Source organism: Anas acuta, chromosome 7, assembly GCF_963932015.1.
Source record: "Anas acuta chromosome 7, bAnaAcu1.1, whole genome shotgun sequence".
Classification (NCBI taxonomy): domain Eukaryota; kingdom Metazoa; phylum Chordata; class Aves; order Anseriformes; family Anatidae; genus Anas; species Anas acuta.
The window spans coordinates 24,903,456-24,920,903 of record NC_088985.1 but is presented as its reverse complement, the minus strand read 5'-3'; the positions used below and the strand labels follow the sequence as shown (position 1 = coordinate 24,920,903).

The 17,448-nt window shown below is 38.9% G+C and overlaps 1 protein-coding gene across 2 annotated transcripts in view; it reads left to right on the top strand.

Moving 5' to 3' along the window:
- Positions 1 to 17,448, top strand: part of SLF2 (SMC5-SMC6 complex localization factor 2) — a 30,824-nt gene that overhangs the window by 8,610 nt on the left and 4,766 nt on the right. For both annotated transcript variants that reach the window (XM_068688309.1, XM_068688307.1), the window contains exons 5-18: positions 128 to 1,278; positions 3,582 to 3,664; positions 4,590 to 4,700; positions 4,971 to 5,138; positions 6,713 to 6,815; positions 8,181 to 8,256; positions 10,027 to 10,168; positions 10,592 to 10,700; positions 11,794 to 11,970; positions 12,560 to 12,657; positions 13,365 to 13,452; positions 13,936 to 14,055; positions 14,528 to 14,605; positions 16,760 to 16,846. In XM_068688309.1, the coding sequence (XP_068544410.1) occupies positions 128 to 1,278; positions 3,582 to 3,664; positions 4,590 to 4,700; positions 4,971 to 5,138; positions 6,713 to 6,815; positions 8,181 to 8,256; positions 10,027 to 10,168; positions 10,592 to 10,700; positions 11,794 to 11,970; positions 12,560 to 12,657; positions 13,365 to 13,452; positions 13,936 to 14,055; positions 14,528 to 14,605; positions 16,760 to 16,846 (2,591 nt within the window). The remainder of the gene's footprint in view (positions 1 to 127; positions 1,279 to 3,581; positions 3,665 to 4,589; positions 4,701 to 4,970; positions 5,139 to 6,712; positions 6,816 to 8,180; positions 8,257 to 10,026; positions 10,169 to 10,591; positions 10,701 to 11,793; positions 11,971 to 12,559; positions 12,658 to 13,364; positions 13,453 to 13,935; positions 14,056 to 14,527; positions 14,606 to 16,759; positions 16,847 to 17,448) is intronic.

Sequence of the window (17,448 nt, the reverse complement as noted above, 5' to 3'; positions counted from 1 at the left end):
CCTGGTCAGTAATTTCAGACATAGCACAGTTTAAAAATGTAAGTTACTTGTTTTTAAAGGGTAGACTGTTACAATTTTGACTGTTTTTTAGAACGGTGGTTTACTTTTTCTTAAACGTTTTTCGTAGATGACCCAACCCAACCGAAGCAGTTTCAAACACATGATACTCTCAGTGAATTTGGAGACGATACCTCATCCAAGAAAGCTGCCAGTACGTGGGAAAGCCAGTCTGTTCCATCAGCCTGCCTTCAATCTAAGCCGTCTTCTGGGCCATCCAAACAAATCGGCTGTCCTGGGAAAAGAAAACATTCTGTGATGAGTGTGGATGCAAACGGTTCTGAAGTAACAGGTTTGAGCGACCCTGCTTTCAGTTGGTCACCTCAAAAAAGCAAAAGTAGGAAGTCTGCTTTTGTTAAAAACGTTGGCTTAAAGTCTCTTTCTAGTGGTGTTCTGCAGCTAACGGAGGTTACTGCTCTACCTGGACCTCATTCTGCTTATTCAGAGGAATACCCAGAGGATGTCTCAAGGAATGAAAATGAGAAAAATAATTGCTCCTCGGTAGATTTGTCATCATTTTCTGCACAGAGTCCTAATGAAAATAACCAAGTTTCTCTTGTGGATACCAAAGAGAATCAATTGCAGGTGGCCAACTCTCACTTTTTCTTGGAAAAGACCCTTCCTTCTCAGGAGAAAAGTACTGTGTTGCCTTCCCTACACCACATAGCACAAAGAGAAGCTGTTTTCACAAAAGCCGTGAAGCCTCAATGCCACATGGCTGGCTTACCTTGGGTGTTAGACGCTAAGATGGAGCAAGATGGGAAAAGACCGGAAAGACTCAATAGAGCTGATGATGTAGAACCCAGAAACGTTTTTTCAAAACGAGAAGAAAATAGTTCAGAAAATGCTTCCGATTTTTGTTTGGTGGAAGATTCAGGGAAACGTTCAGGCTCAGAAGAGACTGACGAAGGATTTCCCTGTTTGTTGCCTTTTCAAGAAGAGTCCGAGGACAGCAACCATGCGTCTTCACAACTCTCACAAGAGTTAAAAGTTGAAAGCACCTGTTCAGAGATGTTCAAGGTGAACGGAAAATCAAAAATCAGCTTTGATAGTGAAGATGAGAGTTTGGGATGCGCTCTAGATGATGATGATGATGAAGAACCATTCGTGACACTGCAAGAAATCTTGTCTGCAACTCCCAAGCCACAGACAGAAGCTTCGGAAGGAGACTGTTCAGACAGTTTTTCTCAGGACACTGTGGCTCCATTGCTGAAACTTCATGTAAGTGGCTGAAACAAGCAAACAAAGAACCATTGTATCAGGTTACATTGCCCGTTTTGGTACGACTCTTTTCCTTTAACTGAGTTTTCATGCATTAAGAATATTTGCCTGTGAAACTGGTGGCTGAGCTTACTTGAGGGTCCTATGCTGCAACGGTGGAATTTTGTCAGTTAGAGGGTGCTTTTTATTCTTCTTGCCATTGGCATGGCTGAAAGATGGTTCGTGCAGCTGGATTGTGTGAGCTGGATTGCCATCAGCGTTTTTTCAGGAGTTCTGGCTTTGTATTTTTCCCCTAAAGAAAAAGGGGAGAGGTTACACTTAGAAGATGTGTGGGGTCTAATGTTTTCAACTTTCTGATGGGGCAAGGTACTTATGAGTTGAAGTTAAGGAGAGGAAATTGATCTGTCCATTGAGAGATCTGTGCTAGACTGCAACAATTTATCCTTGTCACAGTTTGTGATTTGTCAGGAATCTGTGTGTAAGTTCTTGGTCTGTGTGAGGTATTTTCCTTGAGGTTGAATTTCATGGAAATTGGAAGTACTTTTAGAAAGGATTTCAGAAAGCTGGATGACTTCCCCTCATAGGGGATGGATGAAGAAGTATTTAACTACCAGTTTACGGGATATTATGGCGATGAATTGATTTATTTTTAAAAGTTAACCTATTCGGTCAATTACAGCATGTCAGAAGTTGTTGGTTTTGCAGGTTTATTGTAAAAGAATAGTTTAGTTAGGAAAGTCCTATTCTAGGACTTAGCGTAGCGTTCCTTACAAAGCAGATACGGGTTGGAAATGGCTGTACTTAAGTGGACCTGGTGGAGATGGAGTTAATTTTTTGCAGAGCAGCCTGTGTTTTGGTGCTTTGTATTTGTGGCTAAAACAGTGTTGATAAGATGCTAGGTTTTGGCTACTGCTAAACAGTGCTTACACAGCTGACCGGAGGGATATTTCCAGTGCTGCATCGTGTCATGTTCAGCAATAAACCAAAAGGTGGCGGGGAGCTTCTGGCAGGTAGCCACGAAGCCACTGCTTGGAGACGAGCCGGGTATCAGTCTGCTTGGGGGAGGTGGTGAGCGAGTGCCATTTGCGTCAATTTTGTTTTCTTCCCTCTCTTTTCACTTACTAAACTGTCATTATCCAGCTCCATGATTTTCTTGCTTTTATTCTTTCTGTTTTCTCCCTGGTACCACTGGGAGGGAGGAATGAGCAGGCTGTGTGGTGCTGAGCTGCTGGCTGGGATCAGCCCACCAGTTTCCTGCAACAGCAAACAAACCTGTTAGCAGAATGCCCGTATAAATACAGCTCCTTGTCCCCTTCTCCCATTTATAAATCTCTGAAGTGGTTTATTTTGCTGACTGAATTTCTTTTAAAAAGTATTTCCATAGGCAAGTGTTGAACAGCCACAATTATTTTATCTGCCCTTACCATTAATTATGCAAGCACGTTATAGATCAGGCTTTTGTGGTTACATACATATCCAGTCTTAACCAACAGGGCTGTGTAATTAATGGTTAAGAATGATAAACAGATGCAGTCTAGATCAACTTTTTGTGGAACATGTACGACCACAGCATTTGGCTTATCCTGTTTGTACTAATTCATGACCAACAGGCACAAAACAATTGAACTGTCCCAAAAATTCCACGAGCATGGTTTTTGCATGTACTAGCATTCTTATTCTCTTTTGTAAGAAGGGGCATATGTAAAACTGGATGCAATCTTTAACACGCCCCGACCAAACAACTAAGGAATAAACAGATATAAAATAAGGTAAGAGGGCTTCAACCTACCCACAGAATTTCCCCACAAAGATATTCTGATTGTTACATTTGAAAGATATCTCTAGGCAAGGGTGAGAGTGACAAAGATGTGCTGAATCATTTCAGGAGTTTGTCTCATGCACAAGAAAGGGGATTCCCAGCGTCTCGGTGGATAGTGATAAGCTGTGAAGCACCAGGCTTCTGGTGCTAATGCTGTTCATGAAGGTTAGCTGGAGGTTGGCCCTAGGGAGAGAAGAAGACTTGCTTTGCTGTTCAGATCCATTGTGAAGCATAATTATTTCTAAATTAATCACAGAGAGATTTAGCAATTAATGGAAAACTATCGAGGAATTGAGAAACCCAGTTAGTTGTCCTGCTTTACAGGATCTCCTTTTGATTTTCATTTTTTAATTATTATTTTTTACCTTCAGCTAAAATATACTAAAATATGAAGAGATTCATATTTTGACCATATTCGTTGTCTAATAGTGAATCAATTGATAGCTTGTGCTATTTCATAAATATGTTGTTACTTCATTTACAGCTTTCTAAGACTCCTGTTGTTAGCCAGGTGTCGTATGTGAACAGCTTGGAACATCTCTTGAAGGAGAGAGAAGAATCTAAAAGGTTTGTTTCTTAAAGCTGCCTTAAAAATTTGGTATGAAGTTGTGGATGCTTAGATTTACCTTGTCTCCCCAAAGTGATGGGGTTTGGGTAGCAGCACGCTAAGCTTTGCCTGCTGGTACCACTAACATACATCTGATGGAACCTACCAGCGTGGCTTAGCTCTGAAAGCTGAGTGACAGGCTCCTTGCAAGCAGTAATGAGTGGTTTGTGATTAATCTGTCTACCCCACAAGAGCTGGACTAAATTTACTAATGCTGTTGTTGCAGGTCACTGAGCCAGCTAACAGCTGCTAGTCAGGCATGAAATCAGAGTATTTCTGTAGACTGATTATGCTAGTTCCTTCAAAATCATTCGTAGCTCAGTTTTGGTTTCCAAAGTTGTGTAGACTGACAGTATCCAAGTAGTTACACAATTCAGAACTAATACATGCTCTTGGAAGAGATCTTTAAGGTAAAAAGGAATGTGGTATGTGTACTAATGGCAATCAGCAGTGAGTATATTCTTTTTTTGTAAAGAATCTGACCTTAGTTAACAGTGAACTGACTAGCAACATAGTGGCTGCTTCTATAACTGACACTATTTAACGAATAATATGCTAGCATTAAGCTTTAAAAAATAAAAAACCAGGAGATACAAAGTTTTTTGCAGTTGCAAAAAAAAAAAAAATGTCAGCAGCTGGTTTGAGTGTCCTGTTTCTCACAAACTACTGACTGTATGCAGTTGGAAATTCATTAGGCATTGGGAAACATGAACTTTGTATCTTGGCCTAGCAATACGCTTGTTCTGTTACACAGATACAATGTCTTGTATGCTTTTGCCCTGCTTAGTGAGCTACTGGCCTCTGGGTTTGGGAGCTTGATTCTTGTTTCCTTCTGTTGTTGATACTACATGGTGATGATATGTTTTGCTGTTATTGTTATTTCAGATTAGATGAACTAGAAAAATTGTTACAAGAAAACATACAAGAAAAGGAAACTGATTCTTCAGATAGAGAAGATGAGAATGTCACAGATGAAGACCTATCAGAAGAACACAGGTCCTTCCTATTCCAAAACCAATTAAACCTAGTTCTTCACTTTGTTTTCCTAGCCTTCCTAATCTCTCTCTCATTCCATCAGATTCTGCTAGTGTGTCTAGTTTGAACCGATTTATCTGTTAGGGTTGTGTGGATTTTCTTAGATGTTACTGTATTATAATCTAACTCTACCTTCATATGCAGGTGATGTGTTTGTCATCTTAAAATGACTCTCAAACAGCATATGGCCTCTCCTTGAAATTCATAAAAGTATCTTTTCTAATTTTGTAGGGCGTTTATAAAGAGATTTTCATTAACAGCTCGTGCCATACCTGACTACCACCCTGGAGAAGACATATTTGATTTAACGGTCTCTGGGAAAATCTTCAGTCAACATGACCTTGACTTGAGGAATTTTTATTTCATCCCTCAAAATCCTATAGAAAAACTCCTCCTTAGGTAAGAATATCCTCTTCATTCTGTTGTGTTTACTTGTAGGATTTTCATAAGTGCTAAAAGTTTTTAAGATCAAATAGTATCTTTGCATACAAATGAATTCATTCTTACGAAGTAGGCAAGACTGACTCTTTTCCTGTAATTCTGCTTTCCAGATTAGCTTCATAGAACAGTGAATAGTTACTTGAACCTTCTTTCTTTACTCCTCAAATTTTTGAAAAAACATTAATTGAGGCATCAGGGGAAGGGGGGAGGAAAAAAGTGTCCTGACCTCTTCCATATTTTTGCTGCGTTGGGCTATCGCTGGTAATATGACAGATTTGTGGAAGATGAGTGCAGAACTGAAATATTAGGATGAACAAAAGCTTAAATATCCCAGATGGATGGTCACAAAGGTCCTCTTTCTAATGTTGTGTTATGTCTGCTGAAAACCTTCTGTGTTGAATGACCCTGGGACTTAAGATTCCACATAATCGGGATTGCAGGAAGTTACAGTTTACGGCATCTGTTAGATTCAGTCAGCGAGCTAAGTGTTTATATACGCACAGATACAACTGTTATATAACTGGTGGAGATTTGTGGTCCATTTTATGAGGCTGTCAGACTACAGATAGATGGACAATTTTTCTAATCCACAAGTGCAAATCCTAAAAGTAATTCCACTGATTTCAGTTGGTATTTTACTCTGAACTTGCATCAGTGAAACTGAGGGAGCTGTAAACATTTGTATGTTTTGTTGTGGCTGTAAGGAGGGGGGTGGTTTCTCCTTGTCTCCTGAGGAAGTCGGGCTTGTGATAAACTCCTCTGGCTTCAGGCCTCTTTATTAATATGTGAAGGTCACAGGGATGCAAGCTCTAAGAAATATCTTGTAAATCAGTGACTGGAGGAATGAGAATTAAATGAATTGTCCCTTGCAAAATGCAGTTATGATTTAATTGCTTTGGTGTTCTGAAACCATCCAGCTGGCACATACTGGCTGCCCAGCTGACACATGGATGTCTTCCTAGCTGCTTCGTTGGTCAGGCGGGTAGATGGATGGGATATGGAGAAGCGAGGAGGCAGGTCTACAGAGCTACCTGTTCTAGTAGATACTGAGAACAGAGGAGCCTAAACAGGGGTACATGGTAAATTGGGTATCTAATTCAGCTGCTTATGGCACATACTACTTGCTAAGGAAGATTTCAACTAAAAGAACTTACTACTAAATCATACCGATTTCTGCACCTCACAGATTTGCCTAGCAAGATGAGATCATTTGATTTTATTTGCTTCATTTAACCTCTAGATTATTTGAAAGATTCTTCAAAAAATGAGAATTCAAGAAATTTGAAATGTTTTTTTCTCTTTTCCTGTAAAAGAGTTTGTAAAGGTCATTGTCAGTAATAAAATAAAATAAAATAAAAATTTGGTATCTTATTTGCTAATCTGACAGAGCTCATCTGTGTAGACAGGAATAATGATTCATAATACAATAGTGTAAATCCATGTTTGTTTGAAGCCATTTTAATTGTGAAACTGGTGATTCAACCAATAATGGATTTTTCTCCTTTTTCTCCCACCCCATCTTTGTCTTACAGTTCTGATGTAACACAGCAGCTTTTTCTAGCTCTTCATGGTTTTCTAAGTTCTGCTTACAGCTGTAGCTTGTGTCCTGCACCAATTCTGAAGTGGCTTTTCCGGGTAAGACCACACTGTTCTGCAGTTACACTCTGTCAGGTAGAATATTCTTCCTAGAAGCCAGCTGTTGCGGAAGTAATCAACACAAGTTTGTGAATCTGTTGCATTTTTTGATCAAAAAACCTTCCTTTTTGGGTTCTGGTTTGTTCTCCAGACTACCTTGACTGTCACTAGTGATAAAAGGCTTTTTCCATGCTTTTCTCCACACTTAGAGTGGCTCTAAAGCTTCCTGTCCATCTTTATGTGTGGTATTTCATCTGAAAAAAGATCAGCACATGCTAGGTGAGAGGATATTTTGGGATGCTCATAATGTGGGCCACATCAGAAGCAAATATGTATCTGTTTCCTTCCCCACACACAAAAAAAAAGTACATGCTGTAGTATGTACCTTATAAATCTAAATACGTGCATTATCAGAATTTTTATTCTGAAACAGTCAATGTGCATTATGGCTCAGGAAAAAAAAAGTAGAGATGCTGTCAAAGGAAATATTGTGGCTGTCTTCTTTCTAGATGCCTGTGCTGGTACCCAAGTCCCCAGGGAATGTGCATTGTTCTGTTACTCACAAAATGCCCATTTCCTATCTTCACTCCCTTATTACTTACCGCTTTCTGACTGTGCCTGAAATGAATAATAAAGCTGGACTGCCTGCAAAATTGCAGCCTGGGTCTGACGACTCCCTTTCTGCTTTTGCCAAAAGGAAAACATTTTTGTTTTCCATCTCTTTCTCTCCCGCTAGGAAAGTACTGCCTTCCTCTCTTACGTGAGCTCTGGCGTTCTTCTGATAAGGTGGAAGGGTGAGCCACTTCGGTTTGCCCACAGAGCACAAAACTGTCCAGCACTTGGGGGAGAAGAGGAGGAGGTTTTGCTGGCCTGGTGAAATGTCAGGGAGTGTGACGTGTATTTCATCATATTCTTGTAGTTAATAATTAATCGTTTTGGTGTAGTCTTGCCCGTGTTCTACTTACCTGCAACTGAAAAAGGTTGAGTTCAACGCTCAGTTGCCCTCACTTCTGATGACGGAGTTCAGTTTGATCACGGATACAACAGGTTCCAAAAGGACAGCTAATAATTCATTCCTCTAATCCTCAGTACCTTCTTAAGAACAGACTTTCAACACAGGGTTGCAGTTTTTCTGATACTGTGAATAATTACTGTAAAAGCATTCACAGAATGTGTGTACTGCTTGAAATACTGCTGGAAATCATAATAGTCCGTTCTCTCTGATGTACTATGCATTAGAGAGTTCGGTATTTCTGTTTTTTTTTTTTTTAATTTTAATGAACAGTTGTTTGTTTTTTTTTAAAGAAAAATGTTATCTGGCAACTTGATGTTTGACTCATAGCTTTTTTTTTTTTCCCTCCACAGATGATGTCTGTTCATCCTGGCTATTGTGTTTCCTTGCAGATTTTAAACAGTTTGATGGAAATAACAGTAAAAAATGGTGAGTATTTGAGGGATGGAAGACTGACCATCTAAACAAAGGTATTTCCCTTCCATGAAGTAAAGGAAGGTGTTGGGAAGGAAGGAAAAAGCACAGGCTCTGACTTGTGATTCTGGCATGAATTTAAGTTCTTCTAGCCTTTGTGCATTATGTAAGTAACAGGAATTGGTCTTCACTGAGTTTGTGCAAGCTGCTCACAGGGAGTGGTCCTGGCATATATTTGCAGATGTGTGCATCCAGTACAGAACCTTTTAAATACGCTTCTATTCTTTCACAAATAGAACTGATCTAAGGAGGAGCCCGGTCTGCTTGTTTACTCTCCTTCCCATCTTTCTCTTCAGAAGATGCAGCCATTCATTTCATAAATTAAGAACTACAAGGTGGTTTTCACATAGTCATACTCAGTACGTAGCGCTGCGTGGTTTACTTTCCAAATAAATGGCAAAAGTGAGAGAAGCTATACCCTTGCATGTAAACATTTACAAGGGTCTGGTTCAACCTACACTGTTGCTTGTTTCCTGTGCATTTTGCCTTCCTTCATCTGTACTCTGAGCTGCTTCAGTACCAGTTGCTTTATGTGTTCTCAGTGTCTTCATTCAGATCCATCAGTCACTCTTTAAATTAACAGTTAACATCATTAAAGTAATCAAGATCATTTGACATTTTTGGGCAGTTCTATTGAAATTGGTCTGCTTATTCTGAATCTTGTTTGAAACAGGACTGTGAGCTGATATAAGAGGAAATGTAGCCTCCTTTATTTTTTGCTTTGTTGACATTAAGCTCGTTTCAGAATGAACAATTCAAGCTGATCAGTGAGCATTCAAAGAATTAAGACTAGGAGAGATCTTAGCCCATCTCTGACTTATGTATCTACCTTAAGCAGGATCAAGTAGGCTACAGTTGCTCCTGAAAAGTTTGTCTAACTACAAAATTGCAAACTGTGGAGTCTCCAAACTGTTCTGACATGTTCTGTTCTGGTGCTTAACTAAGGATGCTTTATTAAAAAAAAAAAAGGGAAAAAAAGAAACATCAATAAAACAAACAAAACACCAAAAGAAAATGAGGAACACTTGAATTGAACGTTGAGATCTGAACTTGCAGTGTCTTGAGTGATACTGTTTTATTATATTTGCCTTTTTTGTTCTTAAAGAATTAACTCTAAGAGAGGATTGACCCAATTCAAAATTCTAGTGACTTCTGTCATTGTTTGGAAAACACTGCATCGAGTTTGTCACCTTGCTAGTTTGTATCCTATACAGAATCCTGTGTACAGTTTGCAGCTGTTCAGATGTGAGTCGTGATACAGATCAGCTTTTTGCAATGAGCATTTTTGCTTACCTCAATCAGTGAATTCCTTGTATTTTGTACTTCTGTTCTGAAAACCTTCCCTGTCTTGAAAGTGGAGATAAGATTTTAGTCCCATTATAACACCCTCTTACCTCTACCTACACAGAACAGTAATATATCTGTTCTCTTAAAAGTAAAATCTTGCCTTCTTGCTTATTCTACTGTATGTGATGAGAGACAGCTGTGAGAGAAAATGGGTGGAATCTTAAAGTAATTTACCTGTTACATAGGAAAGATGTTTCTTAAGTGTAAAATACTGCGTAAGACTACCCCTCACACTATAGTTCTGAAAATAACAGCAATTTTTCTGAGATTAGAGCTGGTAGAATTGATGCAAGCAGCTGAATGTATTTGCTTCCCCAAAAAGGAGCTAACATCAATAACTAAATTTAAACTAATCCATTCCATATCTTTTACTCGTAGCTTCCATCAGTGATGAACAGTCTAAACCCTGGATACCTTCACTAGCTGATGTGTCAACTGTTTTTGTCAACATGGGTGTTACATTTGCGTCTCTCTTTCCATTGGAGCATCTGCAGCCCAACTTTAATGAGTGTGATATTTTGTAAGTGTTTTCATTTTGACACCTATTGCTTAGATCCTGTGAAAGCAGGTCTTGTGGACAGAATGTAGAAACAGAAGGTTTTTCTTTATTTTCCCCTATTCCGTCTCCTTACATTCTAAACTTAGGTATTCATAGAGTAAATAAGCCAGAGTTTAAAACAGTTCCTGCCAGGTAAGGATTCAGCAAATCAGAGTATTGTTCTTTGTCCTACAACTGTCTAACGGGTATTAACTTGAATTGTTGCCTAAACAGCTGGGCAGAATTGTAACTAATTGGTTATAAGTTTAAGACGTGCTCTGTAGCTGGGGATAGTTCTGATTTGAAGGTGTTTAAACCATGCTGGTTTCTCCTTCGGTTTGATGCAAATAAGCCTTTGTGGGCTTTTAAATTGTTGATTGCTCAGATTAGCATCTCTTTCATTAGGAGTCAGATGCAAGGAACAGTGAACAAACAACAACCAAGAGAATCTCTCTCCTCTGCCAGTCCAGCCTTCACCAGTCTACCAGAAAACAATCTAATGAATGTAATCAAGGTGAGAAAACTCCAGTTACTATGCAAGAGTTTTTTTGTTTATTTTTTTGAGGGGAAAAAAAGGAACCTTAATCTAGCTCTGGGCTTGTTTTTTGAGTAGGTGTTGTGCTGGCGTTTCAGCTCCACATTCAGCAGAGATTGCTGCAGGCTTGTTGCAAGCTTCAGTTTCCTTTCTCCCTGACTTCCATTGGCTTCTCTCAATTCCTGGTGCCTCCCTTTTCCAGTGTGGCTCTCTGTCAGGCTTCTTTGCTCCGTCATATAAAAGAAAAGTGTCAGGGTGTTCCAGTGGGACTGGCAGCTGGTATTGGCTGTTGTATTTTATGCTGCCTCTGTGTTAGTGCAGCTCACAGAGGCACATGGTCAGTCCCTGTGCAGCAGAAGGTGAATGAGGTGGGAGCTCACGGAGGGCAGGTGGAGCTGAGACTGCCTCTTTTATGGAAGTGAGCTGTGAATCCGTGCTGTGTCCTGTGAAACCGTGGGCTGGTCACACTTCCCAGGCTTGTTCTGTGATTAAACATTCCATGAAAATCCTGCCTCTATAACTGGTTTACAAGTTCCTTGTGGAAGTATTTGAACCCTCCTGACAATGCTGCTTTAGAGATTTGCAGTGATCATGTAAATGATCACCTCCTTTAGAGACAGACTTACATATCTCAATTCATTTCTTTCCTTTAAATACACATCCCATACTGTAAGTAATCCATCTGATGATAATTGGGTGGGGAAAAATCTCTTGATTGTTTTCAGTGTTGCTTGTATAGCTAGAAAGTCTGTCAGTCTTCTGTTTAGTTAGAATAGGATAAACGGTGCAGTGTGGAAAGATCTTTTGTACTCTAATGTCCAGGGATTATTGTCATTGTTCAAAAGTATTTCTTTAAATGTTTATAAGATGAGCCTCCAGCAGGTGTTTTTTTAATAACAATAAAAAATGCAGACACTTACTAGGGGAGCTAGTATTGTTCTTGCAATAAGAACAGGAAAACTTTGTTACTCAAAGTGCATTTTAAAGTGAGGGTGGAAAACTTAAGTTCTCATCACGCTTTAATAGAAGCTAAACCAATTTCAGATTTTAATGCTTTTTATTTCTTTTAAAGTTTCTAGATTTCTGTACAACGGTAGTCAAAGGTGGATATACAGACCAAGAAATATTGCTGCTGCTTCTATTACTATTTAAAATAAGCTTGGAGAAACAGCTAAAGCAAGTTCCCTTGACAGATTTTCAGTGCCTTTTCATAAAGCTTCTGATAAGTATAAAAGACTGGGATACAAAGGTAACTTCATAATTCATTTTCTAGTGCTAGATTTATGAAACTGCAGGTTAATTTTCAAGAAATTTATTTTGAAGTTTTATTTTTTCCTTTACATAGCAGAAAAATACTGCTTGTAAATGTAATATTGAACAGATTGGGAACTTTGTGTCTTTGAGATTTAGGAGGGGGCTGGGTGTACTGAGAGACTGTCTGCCTAAAAACATGCTTGCCTGTCCCCTTCTGCAAGGGGACTGTTGTATTGAACTTGCAGTGATTTTGTTAATTATAGATTGTTTAAAAGGGCTATTTGAAAGAATAAATGAAATGATTGCACTAAGCTGATGAAATGTCAGGAAAGGCAACCTGATCTCAGCTACCCTACTGTAAAATAGTATTTAGGAGACATAGCCACAGCTGCAGTGCGGAAATATCTTCATGCACATCATCTTTTACTAGCCCGATTCCTTTTAATATCTATGCTGTGGATATGTTTCTTGGTAGCAGATGTGTATTCCTTTGCAAATAAAACAAATGTCCAATGTCCCCATTGCTTAGTAAATCGGGTGATTTTAAAAAACAAACAAACAAACATGTTTTTATTCTTTTAAAGATGCCTGAGCTCTGTCTGGCAGTGAGTGAACTCTCCAGTCAGCACCATAATCTTCTGTGGCTGGTTCAGCTGGTCCCTAGCTGGATAATACGTGGACGGTAATGACACTGTAACAGCTAATTTATTAGTATAAGCCCAGAGCCTGACAAATGCAATAGGTGTAACATTGCTTTTGTATTTTCTTTTGTGTTTTGTTTTTTTCTGGGGGGGAGGAGGGAGATACTTTAACAAACCACCACAAATAGTTAGGTTTTATCATATGTTACAGATGTATGTGCATGTCATTGTGCATACATAGTTTCTTAATCACCTCTGTGGTGGGAAAGGGTCATTTTACATTTTATTTGTAGTTTTCTGGGCTATACACTTTCTGGTACCCTATAGTAAATAAAGGCATAACTTCCAACATCCATCACCTACTCTAATCTTTGGCTGAATGATCAAAAATTAAATGTCCTTTGGGTGATTAATGTCTGATTTTATGTCAATCTGTCAAGAGTTCTGCATCTTTGAAATAAATTTAAAAATGTATCTGAGAGAGAGGAGAACGATTTTGGCCTTTGATTTCAGGCTTGGAGGCAAGCTTCTAGCAATGTTTGCTTGTCCACAAGAAAAGCTGTAATGAGACAAGGATATTTGCACCTTACTAGCCTCTGGTTTAACAGCACCTATCTTCAGTAAATCCAATTTAATAGCTGTGGGCAACTCTGTGTCGGGAAGCCATGCACTGCCTCACTCAGCATTGTTGAAACTGTGGATTTGAGACTTTCTCTGGGAAAGAAATAAAAAAACTTCTTTTTTTCAGGGAAGTAAGACGACGCCTTAGCCTGGTGATAATAGCAAAGCTTCTTAATCAGAAGCATATAAGAATACCTGATGACAGCGACAAGCAGGTACTGCATGTTTTGTGTGTGTATAATTTTAAAAAGTCTAGAAAACTTAGGTGTTTCTTTTTGTACTTTGGTCATTCTTTAACATGAAATATAGGCTTACGGTATTAAAAATAATCACGTTTTTTTTATTTTAGTGTTAGAAGTATATTTGTACACATGTGTAACCTGTAGCTTGTAAGTGCAATAATATTGCTTAAGTGCCTAAACATTAATTTTGGTCATTGGAAAGAAGTTTATGCCTCTCTGCCTTCTTTTTATATTTATGTAGAATCACTATGAAAACAAGGGGTTAATGAGGCAACATACAAATGATTTAGTTTGTAAATAGTCAAGAATTACCCAAAGCATGAAATAATCAATTTTAATTAAGAGCCACATTTATAGAAGTTCTTGTGTTAATGGTCATGTGATATGGTAGTGGCACTGTTTCAAATTGTCCGTTGCCAGTGAACCAGTCCAATCTGTTAATGCATCTGTCTGTAGATGTCTCTTCTGCATCAGTATCTGGTGTACATGAAACCGTCTAATCTACTAGAGAAGATGAGAACTGATGAGCAGCAGAATGTCAGTGAAGACCACCTTCATATAGAACTAGAACAGGAGGTATATAGCTGATAGGATTTTTTTTGTTTGTCTTTTTGTGTCTTCTGCACTTTTGAAAACTAATCTTCTATTGTAAACAAGTTCTAGAAAAACTTGCACTCATCTGAGAATTCAATATTGGTTTGGTTATATGAGTCTACCATGAAATCTCTTAGCAAGTATTTTGATCTGGGTGTAGATAATGGGAAAACAAAGTCAACTGCTGAGTTTAATTTTCAGTAATTGAAACCACAGAAAGCTTTGTGGGTCACTTGGGTAACTTAAAACAGCGTAGTACTGTTTTAAAATGATTCTAATATATGAATGTATTGTTTCATATTATTTATTTAGGCAAATGTGTAGACGTACCTATTCATTTATTAGGCTGTCGGAGGATGCCAGTGAAGTCATAATACTGAACCATTAAAGCAAAGATAATGCTGTAGCTAAAGATTGTGCTTTGACTGCTGAAGCTCTGTTGGTTTCTCTCCAGGTGTACTACCTAGTCTACATCCTCCTTCATCTAGTCAGTGAAGCTAGCTGCTTTGACACTGTAAATTCCAATCAGAGGGTAAGTAACTACAGTGGCTAGATCTTTAGATTTTAAATGGCTAACTATTATGCACTTCTGGTCTGTTGTGGTAAGGTGATAGAAGATCACCAGAGGATAACAGCACTGGAAGAAACTTGTTCTGAGACAAAGTAAATGCAGAAGAGCTCTTCCCTGCAATTACTGCAGAGAAAGAAACCTCTCCTGCATTTTTGCAGGTGGAATTGTGTCAAAACACAAGTCTGTCGATCAGCAGACATTATCTTTCACAGAGTAACTGGAAATTAACTCAACACAGATCCTCAGAACTCTGATGCTATGAACTTCTTAAGGAAAGCTGAAACTTTAATCTAGAAGAAAACCATTTTGAAAATATCCAGTAAAATATGCTCAAACACATTGTGTTTTTCTGTGCTGGAGTGCAGCCATCAGCAAGTGAAGGCTAGGACTGTATCTCTTCTGTTCTCCATAGCCATAGTTCGCTCGTGCTGCGAGATGTGAACATCTGTTAAGTAATACCTTCTGTTTGGCCTCCTGGTAATCTTATTGAGATTCCTGTGAACATTTGCTGTGAGTTGCTTGCTGCAAGATGTTTGTGTAAATCTGTTCTATAAAACCACTCCTGGCTTTTAAGAAATGTGTTATGTGAAGCCTTGGAGAGGGAGGTAAAGCAGTAATACTTGCTTCTGTTTCACAGAATCACAGAATGGTTTAGGCTGGAAGGGACCTCGGGAGGTTCAAACAGGGCCACTCAGGGCAGGTTTCCCAGCACCATGTCCAGACAGCTTTTTGGGTATCGATGAGGGAAACTCTACAGCCTCTCTGACCACCATGTTTGAGCACTCAGTCACCTTTGCAGTAAAGAAGTGTTTTCCTGCTGTTCAGATGAAACCTCTAGAATACTAACCAGTGTTCTCAGGCCCCTCTTCCTTCCAAAGCCTTATCCTGTGGGACTTTTCCAAGCAGATCCTTGAAGAGGCCAAAGTCTGTAACAGACCCGCACTACAATGTTGTCTTTAGGGGTCTTCTATTTAATTCTAACCCCATAAGCTGTCAGTGGGCTCCTCATCCATCCCCAGGCAGAGCTCCGTGCACTCAGGCTGGTTTCTCACATACAGGGCAACACACCCTCGTCATCTTCCCAGCCTATCCTTCCTAAAAAGCCTGGGGCTTAAGAGTCTCAGTTGCCTACTCAATTGCAAAAAGATTATCACAGACTGCAAAGTGAAGCAAAAACATCTTTGGTTAAAAAAAAAAAAAAAGAAAATAGTTATATTGCAATGATCTCTTTGAGATGTCTTTTACAACTGCTTTCCGAAGACGTATGGGGAATTTGATTAAAAAACAAACCCACATACAACACGGTCTCTGAATTTCTTGATGAAGAAGAGCCTAATATTCACTGACCTGGTAGGAAAAGAGGTGGCACTGTATATAAATCTTGTGCAGGCTCGATTGGGTAGAAAATCAGTATTATTATTTCAGTTCTAGTCATCTTCCAGTTGGATGGGGGTGAATTGCCATGGTCTTGAGACACCAGCAAATGTTTATAAGTAGAATTTCAGCATGTTTCACCTACAGAGTGGAGCTGTTTTGCAGCAGGTTAGTGGGGGATTAAGTATGAGAATTTTATCATGAGATTCACAGAATATCAAAGATCTTGGGAGCTGTTATTAGGAGATTATGAAGCTGCAAAAAAGACCATGAGAAGGTTAGAGATCAGTGCGTGTACACTGCGTATGTTTTACCTGTTCAGCCAATTCCTGCAGACTGCAAAAGGAAATTACCTGAGTTATTACTGAAAAGGTTATTTTTAGCTGTTTAAGCTGCAGAACTTTTTTCGTTGGTGAAAGACCTGAGTGGCACTGTTCTTACTACTTTGGGAACGGAAAGGACTTACAAATTAGCTAGTAGGAACTTTAAAATTTTTGATATATAGGTGTGCTCTGATTAAAATCTTGGAACTCTTTTTCTCTTGTCTCATGAGGCGCATGTCAACAGCTGATACAGGATCTCATGATCTTGTTTGTTTTTGTTTTTCTTTTTCCCATTCCTTACTTTATATGCTTCAATCTGAAGTTTTCTCCAAAATATAATTGTTACACTGAAATAGTACTTGAAGCAAGTTTTTAGTTTCAACGTTTAAAATAGCTGTTCATTTTTGTCTTTATTTAGCAACACTTACTGAAGCTCTGTGGTGCCTTAGATAAGCACATAAAATGTGATATTAGGGAAGATGCAAGGCTGTTCTATCGAACTAAGGTAAGACAAAGTGGTTTAGTTTTTTTTTGTTTGTTTGGTTTGAGTTCTGTGTTTGTTTTTGTGTGCTGTTCCCTCATACAAACCCTGGAATTTCTAAGTTTTTCTCGTGGATCTCTTTTTCCTGGTTTCTCTGTCTGAATCACATCTGTACTCATACATAAATACACATTTGTTTTAATGCACTGGAAACACTCTTTTTGCTAACTACGGGACAAAGAACTCTTAAGATGTGAGCTTGTCATCTTTTAGCTAGTTATCTCAACTTTCAGACCCATGGAGTTGCTCCTTTGCTTCCTGTCAATTAACAAGGACTGCCATGAAAAAGATATCATCTGCTTTTAAGCAGTCTTCCACTTTTAAAAGCGGAGGCTATGTGCAGTGCAGGACACAGTACGGAAAAACTAGCCTGACCATCTTGCACGTCTCTTATTTTCAAAATAATGACTTAGTTAAAATTAGTTGTTTAAAAACGTTGTGGGTTTAAGTCAACACTATATGTGATGTAGCACCAAGCCTGGATAATTGCCTTTCATTTGCTTTGTGGTACGTAGCTTGCTATAGTTAGTCCTAATTCTGGGACTTTCATGGTCTGCCTCCTGTCA